This window comes from Canis lupus, chromosome 27 (assembly GCF_003254725.2).
Source record: "Canis lupus dingo isolate Sandy chromosome 27, ASM325472v2, whole genome shotgun sequence".
In the NCBI taxonomy this organism is placed as follows: Eukaryota; Metazoa; Chordata; class Mammalia; order Carnivora; family Canidae; genus Canis; species Canis lupus.
Genome location: NC_064269.1, coordinates 9,548,770 through 9,567,011, shown reverse-complemented (window position 1 = coordinate 9,567,011; position 18,242 = coordinate 9,548,770). Strand labels below are relative to the sequence as shown.

The 18,242-nt window shown below is 38.6% G+C and overlaps 1 protein-coding gene across 3 annotated transcripts in view; it reads right to left on the bottom strand.

Annotated features, from left to right (window-relative positions):
* Positions 1–18,242, bottom strand: part of NELL2 (neural EGFL like 2) — a 381,417-nt gene that overhangs the window by 131,127 nt on the left and 232,048 nt on the right. For all 3 annotated transcript variants that reach the window (XM_035707259.2, XM_025477348.3, XM_049102609.1), the window contains one exon: positions 14,250–14,375. In XM_035707259.2, the coding sequence (XP_035563152.1) occupies positions 14,250–14,375 (126 nt within the window). The remainder of the gene's footprint in view (positions 1–14,249; positions 14,376–18,242) is intronic.

Here is an 18,242-nt window from a genome sequence, read left to right as displayed (position 1 = left end):
TCAGTTTTCTTGGCTGAGACGAGAAGGGAGCGGAGAGTCCGCAGCACAGGTCACTATGTCTGGATAGTGGAAGAGGTGGGCGGAAGCAGACAGGGAGGTTATAGGGCTAGATGCTGAGACAGACACATGTTGGGGAATTGAAGTCCTCTGCTAGATCACTTCAGGGCATGTTCTCTGCTGAATTCTTGCAAAGTTAGATATTCTCTGAATTGGACTGCTAAAATCTCAGATGATGTAGGTCAGTTACTTCCTACTCCCCTTCTTACTCCCCAAAACTAAGACCTTTAGTTTGCCCAGTTTGAGAATGGGGGCGGGTGCCAATTACATCAGCCATTTGTAGGATAGTGTGGTCCCTTATCAAGTTTTGCACTGCATTGTTGTATCTTATGTATGTATCCATTGTGTTCCACTATAATAGTTTCGCAAAGCAGAAGCAGCCTGTGATTTGTAGAAGGCGTAGTTGGACATGAAGCTGGAAAGACAGACTGCTTTGCTAAGCTGTGTGAATGTTATTCTGTGGGCAATGAAAAGTCACTGAAGTTTCTAGAGAGGGAAATGACCACACTGAATAGGAAGACAGAGCCATTGATAAAGCTGAGGTCATCACGTGGCCAAAAATCACACACAGTGAGATTATCAGTAGAGTATCTAAAATGTCCAGGACAAAAACAATGAAGGTTTGAACTGAGATAGGGACAGTGAGAATAAGAGAGCCAACTTATATTTTTATAATGCTTCGAAAGGTCTATGGTATTCTATTTTCTAAAGTCTTATTAGCATAGAAACCCATGCCAACCAAGCAGATTAAGGAGTAAGGGCAATGTAGATTCTTTTCTTCTCACTTCATCTCTCTTTATCTCTCATCATTATCTCTCATTTTTTTTTTAAGTAGGCTCCATGCTGGGTGTGGAGCCCAACACAGGGCTTGAACTTGCCGGGCTTGAACTCACAACCCTAAGATCAAGACTCAAGCTGAGACCAAGAGTTGGACACTTAACTGACTGAGACACCCGGGTGCCCCTCAGCATCATCTCTCATCATCACCTCCCTCTTTCTCTCTCTCTTTCTCCTGCTCCTCGCCCCCATCCAGCATCTCAACTGCCTCTCTATTCTGGAAACAACATCCATTGTGTGAATCTAGGTAGGAAGCAAGATACCCCTCCTGCTACGGAAGCCGAAAGAAGGCAAGGCATGTTCTCTCCCAGCCAAGCTCCTGCCACTTGGCAAATACATGGCCATGTGACATAAACTAAAACAACTACATGCTTCTGCCTAGGAATTTCAAGCACAGAATGGGTAATGGGAAAGCAAAGAGATCATTAGCATTCATTTTCAGTGTTTTGTGTCCTCACACAGCATCTGGCAGTGGCCCCCAGCAGCAGGGGTGACATAGTGTGATCCCTCCATCCTGAGAAAACTGTTGCGGTGTTGAAGATTCCAGAGATGCCTTGATCTCTGTACATTTTCCAGATTGCTCTTTGAACTTTGTATGTATTCTTTTTAGGAAATCCCTTGATGCTTAAGACAGCCAAGTTTTTCCTATTCCTTGCAACTAAAAGCCATGACTACACACAACAACTCATATTTTCCCCCTGTTTGCTGACAGGAAACTGAGATTCAGAAAGGTTGGGAGTTGCCTTTGATCACAAGGCAGGTGGTAGACAGCTGCTAGGGCTCTTGACCCCATGCGTTGTCAGTTGCTTATCAATGTATTCATCAAATTCTGCATAAAAATGTGGCAAGTTTTACCACTAAAGGAGAGGTAGGTAATACCACAAATTGTAATATGTGCAAAGAGAAGCCAAACAAAATCCAAAGCATCATTTATATCAGCCAAACTAAGGCCTATGGCCCCAGGCCAGCTCCTCCAGAGGAAGACTTGCAAACAGTAACATGTCCTCTTTCACTAACTCACAGGGAAATCCTGCAAATTCAATCCACATGTTGTATTCTCTTTGATGATTACATTATATGTAATATGCCATCACCTCCTTATCAGACATTGACTGCTACCCCTTCTGAGAGATACAACATCTGTCAATGAATAGACAGACGACTAGAAAACAAAACAACATCCAGTATTCAACGGTTTTACTTCCATGGACCTTTTCTAGTTTATCAACAAATTATATGTGTTTTTGGTCTAAACAATTTGTTCTGTTATGAACTTTGTAATATGCTAAAATTTTTAGGAGTTTTAAAAAAATTGGCCAAGTATCTGACCAATACTTGAAGGGCATAAAGGTTCTCCTTATGACATTACTACTTAAGTTTATTATAATTTAATTTCACAAAGAAAATCAATATCGATGAGTTCCAAATTTACTGATATGTCTGATGGTTCTTCTGGGGTTTATATCAATGTGACTTATGGGTTGAATAGAGTCATGGATCATAAAGAAGCCAAACTTTTGACATTATTTCTATATTAAAATATCCATGGCTTAAGATGGCTATATTTATGCTCACCTAATACTATAAATCATAGGTTGCAAACGAAAAATACTCTAATTCATGAGTCAGAAAGGCAAAGCAGATGGATGGGGCAGACTGGCTGTAAGAATTCTAGTATCCAAACATGAGTTTTCTTACTGGAGCTGTGGAGTCTGATTGACTGGGAGACGAGAGTGTGGTAAACTGGAAAGGACTTCTAAGAGGGCTGCAATGATACCGACCCAGAACTAATGGAGAACAATCTGGAAATCTGGCTAGAAATCCTGATTTTCATAATGAAATCTTTTGACTGTTTAAATGTTGAACCACTAAAATGTTTCCAAAGCCAAATATATTGTCCCCGAGAGCCAACTGTAGCCCACAGGTCACTAATTTGTGACTCAGAGATAGTCTTGCTGTCATGGAGCCTTCTTGAATGAAAAGGTCATTCTCAGCAACCCTGCACTCCATGCAGAGGATCTATGGCAGCAGCAATCCTTCAACATTCACCTCAGTCTATAAATGAATTTTTAAAACAGTGCTTTCCAAATTATTGTCTGCCAACTTCCTCCATATTATTAAGTTCAGAATCTTTTAAAAGGAGGCAGATGAGAAAGATACTACATCAGCATTTGACCTACTATGTTTGGGGTAAATGTACGGTCTACTTCTGCATAATTTTTTGCGTTGGTGTGTTTGTGTTCATTAAAAGCCAACTAGGAAAGTGTTTTAAAAATAATGAGCATCCTTAACTTTTACACCAAAACCAAATATGAGAAAAGCACCCCAATCATTAAAGTGAGGAATTTGGGCATAAATATGAACTAGATCCCCACCTTCCCAACAGACTATCACTTCATGTCCCCATAAACACCAGACTTACCCTCGAATTATTAGAATTGAATTATTGCTCCTCAACAACTGGCAAAGAGATTGTGAAGTTATTTATTTATTTATTTATTTATTTATTTATTTATTTATTTATTTATTTATGATAGACATAGAGAGAGAGACACACACACAGAGACACAGGAGGAGGGAGAAGCAGGCTCCATGCTGGGAGCCCGATGCGGGACTCAATCCTGGGACTCCAGGATTGTGCCCTGGGCCAAAGGCAGGCACCAAAGCGCTGAGCCACCCAGGGATCCCCGAGAATCATTGTAGAATATAGTTGAGGACTATTCAACTAGTTATCTAGCAATAATAGTGAATTAGGTTTTTTTTTTTCTTTTGTTGTCATAACAAAGCATTCTAAACTCAGTGGCTTGAAACAACATAAATTCATTACTTTATACTTCTATAGGTCAGAAGTCTGACATAGGTCTATCAGGCTAAAATCAAGTTGTCTGCAGGGCTGCATTCCTTTCTACAGGCTCTGTTCTCCTGCCTTTTCCAGCTACTCATGGTCCCACGTCCATCTTCGAAGCCAGTAATGTTGTAACTCTCTGACCATTCTTCTAGAGTCCCATCTTCCTCTGACAACAGTCAGGAAAGTTCTTTTGTAAGGACTCATGTGATTAGGTTGAGCCCAACCAGATAACACAGGATAATCTCCTCATATCCCTGTCTTTAACCTTAATTAGATCTGCAAAGTCTCTTTTGCCATGTTAGGTAACATATTCACAGATATTGGGGATTTGGATGTGGACATCTTTGGAGGGCCACTATTCTGCTTACCACAAATAGGTACATAATAACAACTCCTACTTATAACTGCACACTGTTCCAGCTGTCACACTCATTACTTTGCATACGTCATCTCATTTAATTCTAAAAACAGCATGTAAGGTAAGTTATATCATTCCACTTTAAAGATGCAGAAATAGGGCTCCCTGGGGTGGCTCAGCAGTTGAGCGCCTGCCTTCAGCCCAGGGTGCAATCCTTGAGTCCCGGGATCGGGTCCCGCATCAGGCTCCCCGCAGGCTTCTCCTTCTGCCTGTGTCTCCGCCTCTCTGTCTCTCATGAATAAATAAATAAAATTTTTAAAAAAGATGCAGAAATAGGCTAAGATGTTAGACAAGTTGCTCAAGGTCACAGCTAGTAGATAGCAGAACAAGGACTCAAACCTAAGCATGAATGAGCTAGTATCTGGAAGCTAAAATGCCACAAAATGTTCATGGAGAAGAGGGGGTCTAAGGAGATTATGATTTGAAGTGGATGCACTAACAAGAGAGGCCCTGTGGACTTCTAAGCCATTTCCTTAGTCTTGCTTTTGTCGCTGTTGCATTTCATAACATTTAATGGACATGTGTATGCAAATCCATTGTATAAAAATGCTGCAGGTAGCAACTTAATGGTTATGATTTTATTCTAGAAAAATTCTAAAATCAGTTCTCATTAGGCCACACTGACAATTTACTTTCATGGAGTTCCAGAAACACCAACAAAGCATTCTGTCTTCTTTGAAATGAAATACCATATCACCTTGATTCTAGGTCTGCACCGATTGTTAGAAGTATGATCAATTTAATAAACAACTCCTGGGCAAAAAAAAAAAAGGAAAAAATAACATAAAAGAAAAAATAAAGCACTGACTCTTCAACATACATCTCAATTAGAACGTGCACAGACTGAATGAAATGTTTCGGAAAGTGTACATTGTGTCTTAGAATTTTCTACAAGATTTTCTGGCTTTATCTCTTACAATTCCATTCACACTAAACTTGCTATTATACAAGAACCTATACTTTAGTACTTACTCTTCCTCCATCCTGAAATGTTGTCTCTCACTTCTTCCTCTCCTGAAATGTCTGTTCATCCTTTAAAAACCTCAATTTAAATGTCATATGGTGATGGCTGCCCATAGACAGGCAAAAGCCAGATTATTCACTGTCACTTCTGGGCTCCCCACAGCTGTCTGCACATTTCTTTGTTACAGAACGGATGACAATGTACTACAACGATTCACTTATACTATTTTCGTCTATTAGATTGGACAATAACCTTACCATACACCCGTATCAAAGTTCAGGTGTAAAGAAAACTGAGAGGAATCTGTGACATCTCATGAGTTTTTCACAATCACTTACTCACAAGTCTTACACAACGCGCTTTTACTCCTCTCTCTCTCCCTTTATCCTCAACCTGGTGCTTTTATCAGTATTCAGCTGAAGTGGGTTAGTTAACTATAATATTCAATGTTTGTAGTAGGCAGCCTTTAAGATGGCCCCAGCAATCTTCACCTCCTGATATTCATGCCTCTGCATAACCCCCTCCCTTTAGTATGGGCTGTACCTAGTGATTTGCTTCTAACCGATTTACAATAGCAAAAGTAATAGGATGTTACTCACTGGCTTTGATGAGGCATGCTGCCATGTTGGAAAGGCCCACATGGTAAGGGTGGAGGACAATCTATACACAACAGCCAGTAAGGAATGGATTACGCCAACAATCACACAGGTGAGCTTGGAAAAAAAAATCCCTCCTTAGCCCAGTCGGCACCTTGATGGCAGCCTTATAAGAGGTCCTGCAGCAGAGGGCTATCATAGCAGAGGAGCATTTCCACACCCAGATTCCTGACCCACAGACATTGTGAAGCAATAAATGTGTGTAATTTTAAGCTGCCAAGTTTTGGAGCTGTTTGTTATGCAGCAGTAGATAACTAATACAATGTTACTCCTTTGAGAAAAGAACTTTGAGTAAAAGGAATCCTCCTATATGGTATCAGAAGTTTTATGAAGAAAGTACCAATACTAAAATAGGTGGCAACAGACGATGAAAGTATTATTTGACCAGTCAGTGTGGCTCTGCCTCACTGTAGCAGAAGCGAACAGGAGAGACAGGGCTCTGGGTTTGAGAGAAGAAACTCACCCTCTGAGCCCAAACCCGTGACTGAATATGACAATGCAGAGGCCTCCTGGACAATGGAGAAAAGGAGAGCATCAAGACAAGGCAATGTCATCAGATCACACACTCATTGCAAAATTAGATCGGCAGCAGGACCGGAGGATGAACTCTGTTCCATGGAGCACTAGAGGAGTGAGGAAGCAGAAGGAAAGTTGAACTTTCTTACTGGCTAGCATGTCAAAGCCCACAATCAAAGAAGGAAATGAAAGGCATCTGTTGAACTTCAACTCCGAGAATACTGTCCTCCACAGGTGTCTGTTGCTAAGACACCGCTATTATTACACTCCTGGCATGTATAATCTTTTTATTCCCCTATGTGAGTTTTTAACTCTGTGCTTTTCATATAAAAATCTCAAAATAAAACTCAAATAATACATCTATTTGGGACAAAGGTGAACTAGGGTTTACTAACCAAGTGAAAGCAGGTGAGGCTGGCTAATGAGGCAGCTCCCATCATCTCAGTGCTCAGGTGAGCTTGCACAGAGGCAAGCTCGTGTAGACACGACCACTGAGTGCTCTGATGATCAAACCATGGCCAGGCTGGAGGTCATACATGGATACAATGGTTGCACTGAGAGGCTGCATAAAGACTCTGACGAGCCTGGAAACTGCTATATTGGAGCTGGTATGCTTCCCCCACTCACTGACAGATTCAGATAGAACAGTCTCCTTTCCAAGCTTTTCATCTTTAAAAAGGCAATTCAGCTCCCTGAGCCTTTGAGCCTGTTCCATTTTGAGCTGACTGCTAATTGTATGCATGCACATATGTGTTTCAGAAAAGAGATAAGCACATTGCCTTGGCCTCCTCACTAACTGCACAGACATGACTCACTTCTGTTCTCTGCAAGTTTTCTAAACGTGCCCTGAAGTTTTCCAAACATTAACCCTTCCTAGTAACCACACTACACATTCTCCTAGAGATGTTTTCTTGATTATGTTTGCTTGAAGTTGCTTTTTACTATTAATTCTTTGAGTCCTGGGGCTTGGTATTTTAATGTGCTTTTGTGATCATGTTTATATTTTCAAATTTCTCAACAATAACTACACAGCATAATCAGATACAGTGAACCACAGGAAATGAATAAAGTATCTTCTAGCATTAGGGGCCATATTTTAGATCTTAAAGCCCAAAATTGTCGGATTTTCATATTTCGTGAAATGTATAATTTTATAATATTTTCCAATGGTGATTCTGGGAGAAGAAAATTTTAGAGTGGTTGTTCATAAAAATGCAGAAGTCCTTCCCAATAGTCATGGCAACTAGTGGCCAGATGGTAGGATTGTCTGATTGCTGATTGTGATTCTTTAGAAAAGAAATCCACATAGAAGCAGCCGAGCTCATAAAATCTGCTATGCTTGAGAACTGAGCAGACTCACTAATTATTTAGAGGTCATATTCTATACTCTGAGCAGATTAGTATCCTCATAGGGCCCTGGATGCATGTAGGTAGCCCCAGAGCACCCCAATCTAATGCTCATTCATGAGAGCAATAGGAAACCCCCCATCTTAGGAAGTACAACGCATCCACTTACAGAAGGAGTTTTCTAATTCCCTAGAAAGTGCCCCTTAGCTATATCAAGGCTTCTCTTTCTTTTTTTAAGCCCGTTTCCACAGTCGCATAATAAGTACAGTCGAACAAACAAGAACACTTTGAATGCATTGTTCCAGCAAAGCTATGTATTTTCTGAAAAATAATAACTCATTTGAGAAGTAACCAGACAGAAGTGCCCAGTTTAAAAGGTCCCAGGGAAATAAGACCTTTTATCAAGAGGATAGCTTGTCTAATTATAACTGGAACAACAACAATGATGGTAGCTAACATTTATTAAAGATTTCTTCTGTGCTAGGCATTTTACTAAAGATAAAGTACGAAGGCATTTTACAACCAAAATAACCTCGTTTATTTAGAATGTTTTTTTTTTCTGTGTGTTTGTGAATGCTGATATGCATATTTTCACTTCCTGTTATCATTGTTCTCTCTGACCTGCACTTCTCTGGCGCCCCATCCTCTCTGCCATTGTCCACAGTATTTTACTTCCTTTACTATGTACGTACTAATAATTATCATAATATACACAGAGTGAATTCTCTGTCTTGTTCTGCACTTGTGATTTTGACAAATCCATCGAGAGGTATTTTTAAATAGCTGATAATGAAGTTACTGTCCATCCATACAATAAATTACCAGTTCCAGCTTAAAATCTTTTGGGAGGAATGCAGAATATGAGAGAATAATGTGGGCGCCCAGGTAGCTCAGTTAAGTGTCTGCCTTTGGCTCAGGGTCCTGGGATCGAGGCCCATATAGACCTCCCTGTCCAGTGGGGAGTCTGCTTCTCCCTCTACCCCTCACCCCGCTTTGTGCGTGCATGCTCTCTCTCTCTCTCAAATAAATAAATAAACGAAATATTTTAAAAAATTAAAAGAATAATGTTATTGATGCCTTTCCAAAATATCATCTCTTTAAAAACTTTAAGCTACTTCCCTTTTCTAGCATTGCTTTATAGGAAATTTTAAAGAAACACACATACACACATCAGTTATTTGAGGAAGGGGCACGCATGGGTTACAACTGACTTAAAATCTTCGCTCTAGTTGCACAGTAGTAAATCTTTCTCTGTAACCTTCTGTGCATGACAATTGTATCCAAGACTTTAAAATGCGAGGGAACTCATAGTAAAAAAGACAAAAGGAGAAAACTTAATATCATCATCAAATTCACGACTCTTTCTTCATAATCACTTAACTAAACAAGCCTGACAAACAGGATGGTAGTGATGATTTAAAAAAAAAAATCAGTATTGACCATGTTAGAGAAAAAGAAGTAACTATAACAATAAGATCATAAAATGTAAGCACTAGGAGTATTCAATGCTATAAAAGTTAAGTACTTTCAGAAGTAAAATTCCTTGGGGAACACCAGAGGAGGCTCTTTGTTTAACAGCAAAAATGAAGTGTCTAGTAAAATTTCTGTGTTTAAACACTTTCTGGACCTTCTGTGATATGCAACATGGACCAAAGCCAGCATCAGAAGATCCTGGAGAAACAGAAGCGGTCAGGTCAGCAGAAAGCATACAGGGGAAGCATCAGGATAGTGTAATTTCAGGGGCTCCCTAAGGAATCCTCTCCGCCCCCCTGCTGGGCCTGAAATTTTACTATGGAGAACCGTTCTCCTAGGTTCATCTAAAATGAGGTTTTTAAGAAGAGAAAAGAGGAGGAAGAATGGGGGGGACAGTGGGCCTTACTGTGAAGGTCAAGAGCCAGTAAAAGAACACAGGACACCATAAAAAGTGAGAGAAGGCATCACTATACAGGGTCTAAGGGAAACTTGAAAAAGAAAAAGGAAAAGTTAAAAAGAAAAGTGTACCTTTTACAATTTCAATCAGCTGACCCTAAAGTGAGATTTCTCATCTTTGGCACTATCGATATTTTGGGTCATATAATTCTTTCTTATGGGGAGCTACCTTGTAGTGAGTGTCCTGAGCAGTGTGAAGATTAATGACTCAGTTGGAAAGTAACCAGAGAAAAGCTTCCAGTTGAAAGGATCCTAGGAAAATAAGGTACCTACTCAACAGGATAACTAGCTGAATAATAATATTATAGGATGTTTAGTATCATCTCTGTCTGGTCTCTACCCACCAGATGCCAGTAGCAGCCGCCTTCCCCACAGTTGTGATAACCAAAATATCTCCAGACACTGCCAAACACCTCTGTCAGGTAGGGGGGCAAAACTGCCCTCATTGGATAACCACTGCCCAAAGGATCAGTTTTCTTCTACGCGGGCAAGACTTTTTCCGTCCCTTCTACAGTCTGTCCTTCCCAATTTCCTGTTCCCACTCTAAAGAACTACATGACAGTGGGAAGGTCACAAGTTCATCAACACATACACAAAAAAAAAAAAAGAATCAGAATTCCATTTTTAAATTATAGTAATCAGAGCAGAGAGATATAGCAGGAAGCTCTAAAATGAATGCCTTTTCACTCAAAATATTGTTATCCTTTGATAATTCCACAATTCTTGGATTCTGCTTTTGTTTCCAGAGACATTTTACTCTTTGTCTATTCTACGACACCAGTTCCAGGAAGGGGTGTCCAGTAAAACTCAAAAAGATTTGCCCAATTCAATCAATCCTTGTAAGAGTGAACCAAAAAAGCTATTAGGCCAAATCGGTAACCAAGAAACTTTGTTACGCATAAAAATTAAGTTACTTTTGCAATTAGAGATACTGAAGAGTGGACTTCTGACATCTTAGCTCATGTGAACCAAACTCTTCTCCTTCCCTTCTCTCCCCCATCCTTTTTCCTCCTTCCTCCCTCCTTTCTTTCCTCCCTTCCTTGTCCCTGCCCTCTCTCCCTCCTTCTTTCCTTCTTTCTCATCTTTCTTTCCTTGTAGGTATACCTATTCTTTCCTCTATGAGAATAGGAAAGAAAGTGAGAAGGAACAAGATTATGGAGCATTAATTAGAAAAATAAATAAGTAACACTGTCGCTGGAAGAAAAATATTAATGGGTTTAGAAGAGCTTAAACTGCTATATCATTTGTGCCACTGAGTCATTAGTGTGACTGTATAATTGAGTCAGAGGCCCAGAAAATGGTGATTTATATTTTTTCTACTGAATTCTGATTTGGGATTATCATTATAAGATCTATAGGGGAAAGATTCCTCTTAGAATTGCAGCTAATGAACCAGAACAATCTATAAGAAAAGCAGTTTAATTACTAAACATTATAAATTAAATAATGTATTTCTATACGAAATATGAATCTTTCCCTTTATTTATTTTTGTATAGTGGCCAATTAAACACATGGTGAATAATATGAGGACTAAGAATAAGGAAGCTTATCTTCTGGCCCCCTTTTTGCCTCTCAGTAACTCTATAGCCATAGGCAAGGCAATAAATCTCTCTGAGTCTATTTTCCCACATGTGAAAGTTAGGAGACTGGACTAGATTATCTTTAAGAATTCTTCTATCTCCAAAATTCTATGATCATGAGGAAAATACAACTCAAACTGTCTGAAACTGAAAGAAAAAAAATGATGCAATTCTACGAACTATGGAAGGTAATTACACTGTAGCACACATAATTTCTATGCAAGAGCTACAGGGTTATAAAAGCAAAAAAGGCTTCTTTTATTGATCAAAGCTCTTGACTATAAAGTAACATGTATTGCTCTTAGATTCTTCTTTAAATTAGAATAATTAATTTTCAGATGGGGCAAGCAACTTTGACAGTCTGCTGGGTTCTGTGCTGAGAATGTCAGCAATGTTATGGCAGAGGGCTCTTCAACAGGAAGGAAGGGTAAGGATCCAAAGGCAAAACAAATTTAGAACTCCAAGAGCTCAGCCACAAACATCAGAGAATGGCTCTGCAGTGGTGTCTTGACATTCATTCTGGAGGACCTACTACTGCAAGTATGTGGATGTCTGTTTCTAAATTCACGAAAATAAATCCCAATCTTTCTCAGAGAAATAAGGTCCTACTCTGTTCTTAGGGGAGCTCTTGAAAAGGTACAGCCTAGATACCTTCGGCTGCAAGGCAAACCCCAATTAGAGGAATCATTTCTTGAAGCCTTTCGCACAGACGCTAACGTTAAAGTGTGGAGGGATAGATTCAAAGAGGGAGAATTTAAACATTCATTCCCTCTACAGGGACCTGAATATGTGCTGACCCTGTATGGTCTAACATAAAAGATCGCCTCACTTTGGACTACAAAATAAAATCCACTCATATTCCCTTTCACGTATAGATTTGTAGACCTACCCATAGTATACAGAAAGTTTAAGTGCAAGAAATCCTTCTTTAAGTGGAAGCATAGAGATACTGGTACTAGCTGGATATGCTGGTGCATCATTAAGGAAATATATTCTATCACCTGCCCGATATTGAAATTCTTGGCTTCGGTTCTTTAGACACAAAAATCATGGCCTGAACAGCTTTTCTTAAAATGATCTTGGCCTTCGTTGGCATTCCTACGAAGGGATATTTCATTTATATCATTACCTACTTTGCAATCTTAATGGAAAATCCTCCCTAAGTAGTCAAAAACAAATAGTAATTTGCGGGATTTTATTTGGAAGGAAAATACACTGAGAGAGGTAAAGCCAAAGCAGGAGATTCTCTGTAAGGGATGACAGCTCAACTATTCCTTGGATTTACAGCCAACAGTCAGGCTTGGAATGAAAATGAAGCTCTTGAAAATACCCTGCCCCGAAGAAACACTCCTCATTCAACAGTAGGCCAAATTATGTGTCATGTATTCTTACTTACAATCTTTTTTTTTTTTACTTACTTACAATCTTGAACACTTTTTATGAATATAAGAAAAACAAAAAGGATCGCTAGGAAGTATAAAAATGTAGAAAGCTTTTTAAGTCTTTCATGCCAAGGAATCAGCAGACTCCTTGAAAACTGCTAGCACTCGTTTTTAATAAGCACATCTTGAAATAGCTCTCGGAGACGCAATAGTTTTACTAAGATTTTTGTCATGGTTAACAAATACATTGGAACTCAGATTCATTGCTATTACCGATAATACAGCAAACTGTATTTTATTCTCCATGTATTTGTTAAGATTTGTTTATATTCTTTTTTTTACACTGAAAAATATGTCTGCAGACCACCTTCAAGAAAGTCTACCACTCAATATGATTAAGTTTTGTCTAATGAAAAAGTGCAGAATTGGTCCCATTATGTGGAAATGTTTAGAATAAATTGACCAAGAAAAAAAAGCAAGAATTTGTAAACCCACTGGCAACTCTATATTAAATATATATTCTACTTTCAAAATATCTTTGGTTATCCTCCATAGATTGGAAGGTCACTTCTCATTATTCCTTATATACAACATTTTGTTTTTATATAAATACTATATTTGAATTTAGAGGAAGGACCTGCCCTTTGCTTTAACTGATAAACAAGATATCAAATAGTACACATTACGGTCACTGTAATGAAAACTTAGAAGAGTACACTTTAGTACAAAGGCACAAGGTGACACTTTTATTAGATAGATTCATATTTTTACTGGAGTGTTATAGAGTCTCTTTCCTTGGAAACCTCTAAGTATTACTTGTACGTCCATTTGAGAAAAATTATCAAGTTGGAGGTAGAAAGTGACAGGGAGGGTAAAAAGTGACAAGAATAATACTTTAAATGTTCTCTGGTTTTATGATTCTACATGTTTTCCTAAAACTTATTTATTTTTAAGATTATTCTATTTAAAAAAAAAGGAAATCCAAAGAAATGTCTTACTTCACAACAACATTTCCTCAAACCCTATAGCTTCAAGCTACTTGTCTAGCACCATTTTCTTTCATATTCTACAGGTAGGAACTCACAGAATATGAAGTCAATAGGTTATCTTACCCCAGGACCAACTTTAAACATTACTAACACTCAAGATATCAAGATATCCCTGAACAGAACTCTGGGAGGTAAGGAGTTATAGTTCCTAAAACAAACGTAAGTAAAATTTTTTTGATGTACTCAGCTGCATTTCCCAGAGGCATGAAGGAGCCTGATTTTCTTTAATATTCCCATTTCCTAGCACTCCAAGAAACTTTCTGAAAACATCACATTATTTATGTTATTCTTCTTCTATGCAAAAATCTACTGCCACATAAAGGAAATATTATTTAAGGGTTGTTTTTCACATTTGCCATAGAATTCATGTAAGTTTTGAGTGTAAACACTGTTTAAGTATAAAATTAGCATAATTTTAATTTGGTTCTCTAGTTTTTCTTTACTTTCCTAATGGGGAGTATAAAATTTACCCAGAGTAAGCAGGTATTCCTTTCCTTAGAACAGATTCAGAATTAACTACCAGATCAAGGAGATGTGCTTTTCCTTTATTTGTTTTGTTGTAAGGGAATATTTATGGCATACTTCTCCAAAAAATTAGAGTTAAAAGGAACTTTTAAAAGTAAATTCCAGGCATAAGAATATTTTATTTCATAGTCACTCTTTACCTGTACATGAATAATCATCAATTCTGATGTATCCAGTTTTGCAGATGCACATGAAAGAACCTGGGGTGTTAACACACATCGTATTCTCACGGCAGTAATGGCGCCCTTCAGCACACTCATCAATGTCTGTGAAGAAAAAGGAGGGCAAAGAGGTCAATAGTGGCCAATATTCTAGAGTTTCTCTCTAAGTTTCATTGTTGGGGAGAGGGCAATAATTTCTAATTGAAAAGCATTTTTTAAAAGTATTCGAAACATCTCCTTTAATAGGAATGTTTGTTGTTCTAATGATGTTCAGAAACCATAAACATTTTTTTTCCAACAGCTCTTGCTAGAATTTCAAAGATGTCTGTATATTTCAATTTGCAACATTCTAAATATATTTAGAAATTTTCAGTGCTTCATCTACCAGCATTTGATAAAATGAATCAGAAAATACAAATCTAGCTACCTCAGAGTCTTGGAATCTTTATAGTTTGAGCCAATCATATATTGTTTTTTTGATTCATTGGCTATTCTCTATACTTGGGGAGACCCTAAAAGGTAAATAAAATATTCGCATATACCAGAACTTGAATACCTTCACTTAAAGACATGAAACCAATAACATGCAGTTTATTAGAGCTATAAATAGAGATATAGCTACCCCAGTAAGTGTCTGAACAGAGATGAAATTACAATATAGAGACCTGATATAAGAGAGAAACTGTAAAATAGTAGTAAGACAGCATATATTTTATTTATTTATTTATTTATTTATTTATTTATTTATTTATTTATTCATGAGAGACACAAAAAGAGAGGCAGAGATATAGGCAGAGGCTCCTCTGAGTTTGATGTGGGACTTGATCCCAGGACCTGGGATCACAAAATGAGCCAAAGGCAGACACTCAACCACTGAGCCACCCTGGTGCCCCAGTAAGATAGCATACTGAAGAACTTCCACAGCAATTCACACACCAAGTTTTGAGTGTAAAGACTTACACATGGTAAGCCATAATAGGCACTAGTGCTAATTGGGAAGAATTTTTACAATAAGACTGTCCCCAGTTTACAGCGCCTCTGTGCATGGAACATAAACTATTTTACAAATATTTTATTATTACGAAATACTCTTTATGAAGGGCCTTAATGCATTGGCCAGGCATGGTATTTCTCCTCCAGAAGTCTGCTTTCTCAAGCCCTTGTAGTGAATCCACAAAATAGTAGTGCTCTCATTTGTACTATTAAAATAAATGGAGCAATTATAGGAGATAGTCAGGTGACCTACAATTACAGAAGTCATGCTATTCCTATATATAACCCGAACTATGTTCTCAGTCCTGAGAGTATCAAAAGAAGTAATTGATATAACATGAGAAAGTTATATTATATTTTTTTAAGATTTTATTTATTTATTTGAGAGAGAAAGACAGTGAGAGAGAGCATGAGCAGGGAGGAGGGAGAAGCAGGCTCCCCACTGAGCAGGGAGCTGGATGCAGATGCAGGGCTGGATGCCAAGACCCAGGATCAGGACCTAAGCCCAAGGCAGATACTTAATTGTCTGACTGAGCCACCTAGGGGCCCCAGAAAGCTACAGGATCTTGGCAATCATTTCAGCTAACTACTCATTCTAAAGATGGAAAAATGGAGGGCTAAAAAGGCTCAAATTTCCATTCAACTTCTAAATGAAAGTTAACACAATAAATTACAAACCTCTTAGCATAAAAAGCTCTTCCCAGTCTTGCCCCTTACTCTTTTGGTTTTACAGCCTATAATCCCACCCTTCCTTCCCTCTCAGTGTTCTGGCCACATCGAGCTTCTGATCATTCCTCATATGGACCATGCTCTTTCATACCTACATGCCTCTGAACAGGCTGTTCTCTCTATTTCTTCTTTCCTTATCACCAGCCTTAGTAGATCTTGCCCACTAGTGGTTTATCCTTCAAGAATCTGTTTAAATGTCTTTCTGTGAAAACTTCCCTAATGAAGTAAAATGCTCCCTATGCAGTCCCTCACGGAACTTTGTTTCCATTACAGATTCATCCACTGTACCTTTATTAACTTTTATAAGCTTCTTCTCTCCAATAAGGCTCATATACTCCTCCAGAGTAGAGATCAGAGCTATTCGTGTCTCTTAACTCTAGCTGCACATTATATTCATCTGGGATGCTTTTTAAAAACATTGGTTCTTGGTCCAACTCCCAAACCCCCCATTCCAAATCTGTGGTGGAACATAGGCAATGATTTCTTTTTTAAATCTTCTCTATGATGAGTCTAATTTTGGGATCAGCAAAATATTTCAATAAAGAGGTAGATAGTAAACATTTTAGGCTTTGGGGCTTATAGGCTCTCTGTCTCAACTTTAACTCTGTTGTTCCAACATGAAAAGCAACCATAGGCAAATGTAAATGAATGAGCCTGGCTATATTTCAATAAAATGTTATTTACAAAAACAGAAGTTGAATCAGATTTGGCCTGCAGGCCACAGTCTGATGACCCCTGGTCTAACGCATAAGCAGGGTTAGGAATCACTAAGTGCGTAATTCATTTTTATATTCACAATACCTTATAAGGTGTCTAGGATATCACAAGGTCAATAAATGCTGCAGAATGGATGAATAAATGCTTCAAGGCTAGTAAAAGGAAGAGCTAAGAATAGATCTCAGATGATCTGACTCCTAGTATAATACTCTTCTCATGATATCATGCTACTTCTAAATGTTTGCACTGGTCTGCAAGGAAAGTATCACATTCAATTACAGCCTAAAAATCAAACTACAGGCACCCTGGGGGAATATGATGAAAACTCATTTGCTTCCAGGGTCTTAAGATAATAATAGGAATCATATGGGATAATTAATGTGCTCACCAGAATCAATAGTCTTTAACCCTGCTCCTCTGAGAGAGTGCTGCAAAGAAGTGAAAGTTACTGAAAGCCACTGCAGGAGTCCCCCTGGGCTTAAGCTTGTGAACTGGAGGGAGGGCCATGAAGAAGTTTATGTACACAAAGGTATAAAGAATTTACCTTTGGGGAAGAAAGAGCCAAGAATAATGAACACAACTCAGTGAAGACATCTCGGTTATCAGAGGAGAGAATTATTGAGTACACTGCAGCATCTCCTCAAAACAAGACTAGTTCCCAGTGAGAGACCATATTTCCTGGTAGAGTCAAGGATGTAGCCCAGCTGGAGCAAGCATTAATTATTGAAGGCACTGTCCCTCTCTCTAAACAGTATGCTAGAGGAGGAAGCCCACCTCAGTAGGAGTAACCATGAATGAGCCTGGCTATATTTGGCAAATCAAACTCATAGGTATACAAATTACCCTGGATCCCTCCCAAGAATTCATAAGAATGAGAAATTTGAAAGTACTAACGTCCTATGGGAGGAGACTGGGAAAAGGGACAGTTAGGGCGATTACCCTATTTACAGCCAAAGTTACTGAATAATTTGGTTTATAAGATAAATACGGATGTTTTGTGAAGGGGTACATGGGCCTACCTACTGTCTCTAACAGTCGTTGTAGTGACTCTAGAACTCACTGTTGGGAGGCACTGGCCAGTCCCATTTTCTTTTGTAGATATTTCCCTTGAAGCTATCATATGATCAGAGAAAACACATGTAGGGTCATAAAGCAAAACGAGGAAACCTATTTAACATGAAGTTCTTTTAGGAACTTGAAGGTTTGGGTCACAAAGAAATATCGGATTCATGACCCAGAGACATGAGGTATCAGGAGCAGTACTGTCGCAGGGTGGGGTGGGGTGGGGGCAGTAAAATATCAAAGAATATGATTGCAAGCACTGTATACCCAATTCACAGTTGCCTTTTTAATTTCTCATGCCCCATCTTCAGAAAAGGAAGTCCCCAAAGAGTCTCATTTAAAGCCGCAAAGCTACATAAATGTCATTTCTACTTATATATGCAGATAGTCACAGGCCCTAAAATGGCACTTCTAAAAAGTGAGTCCAGGGTATATTTTTGTCTGAAGTCCCAATTGAAAAACTTAATGTCA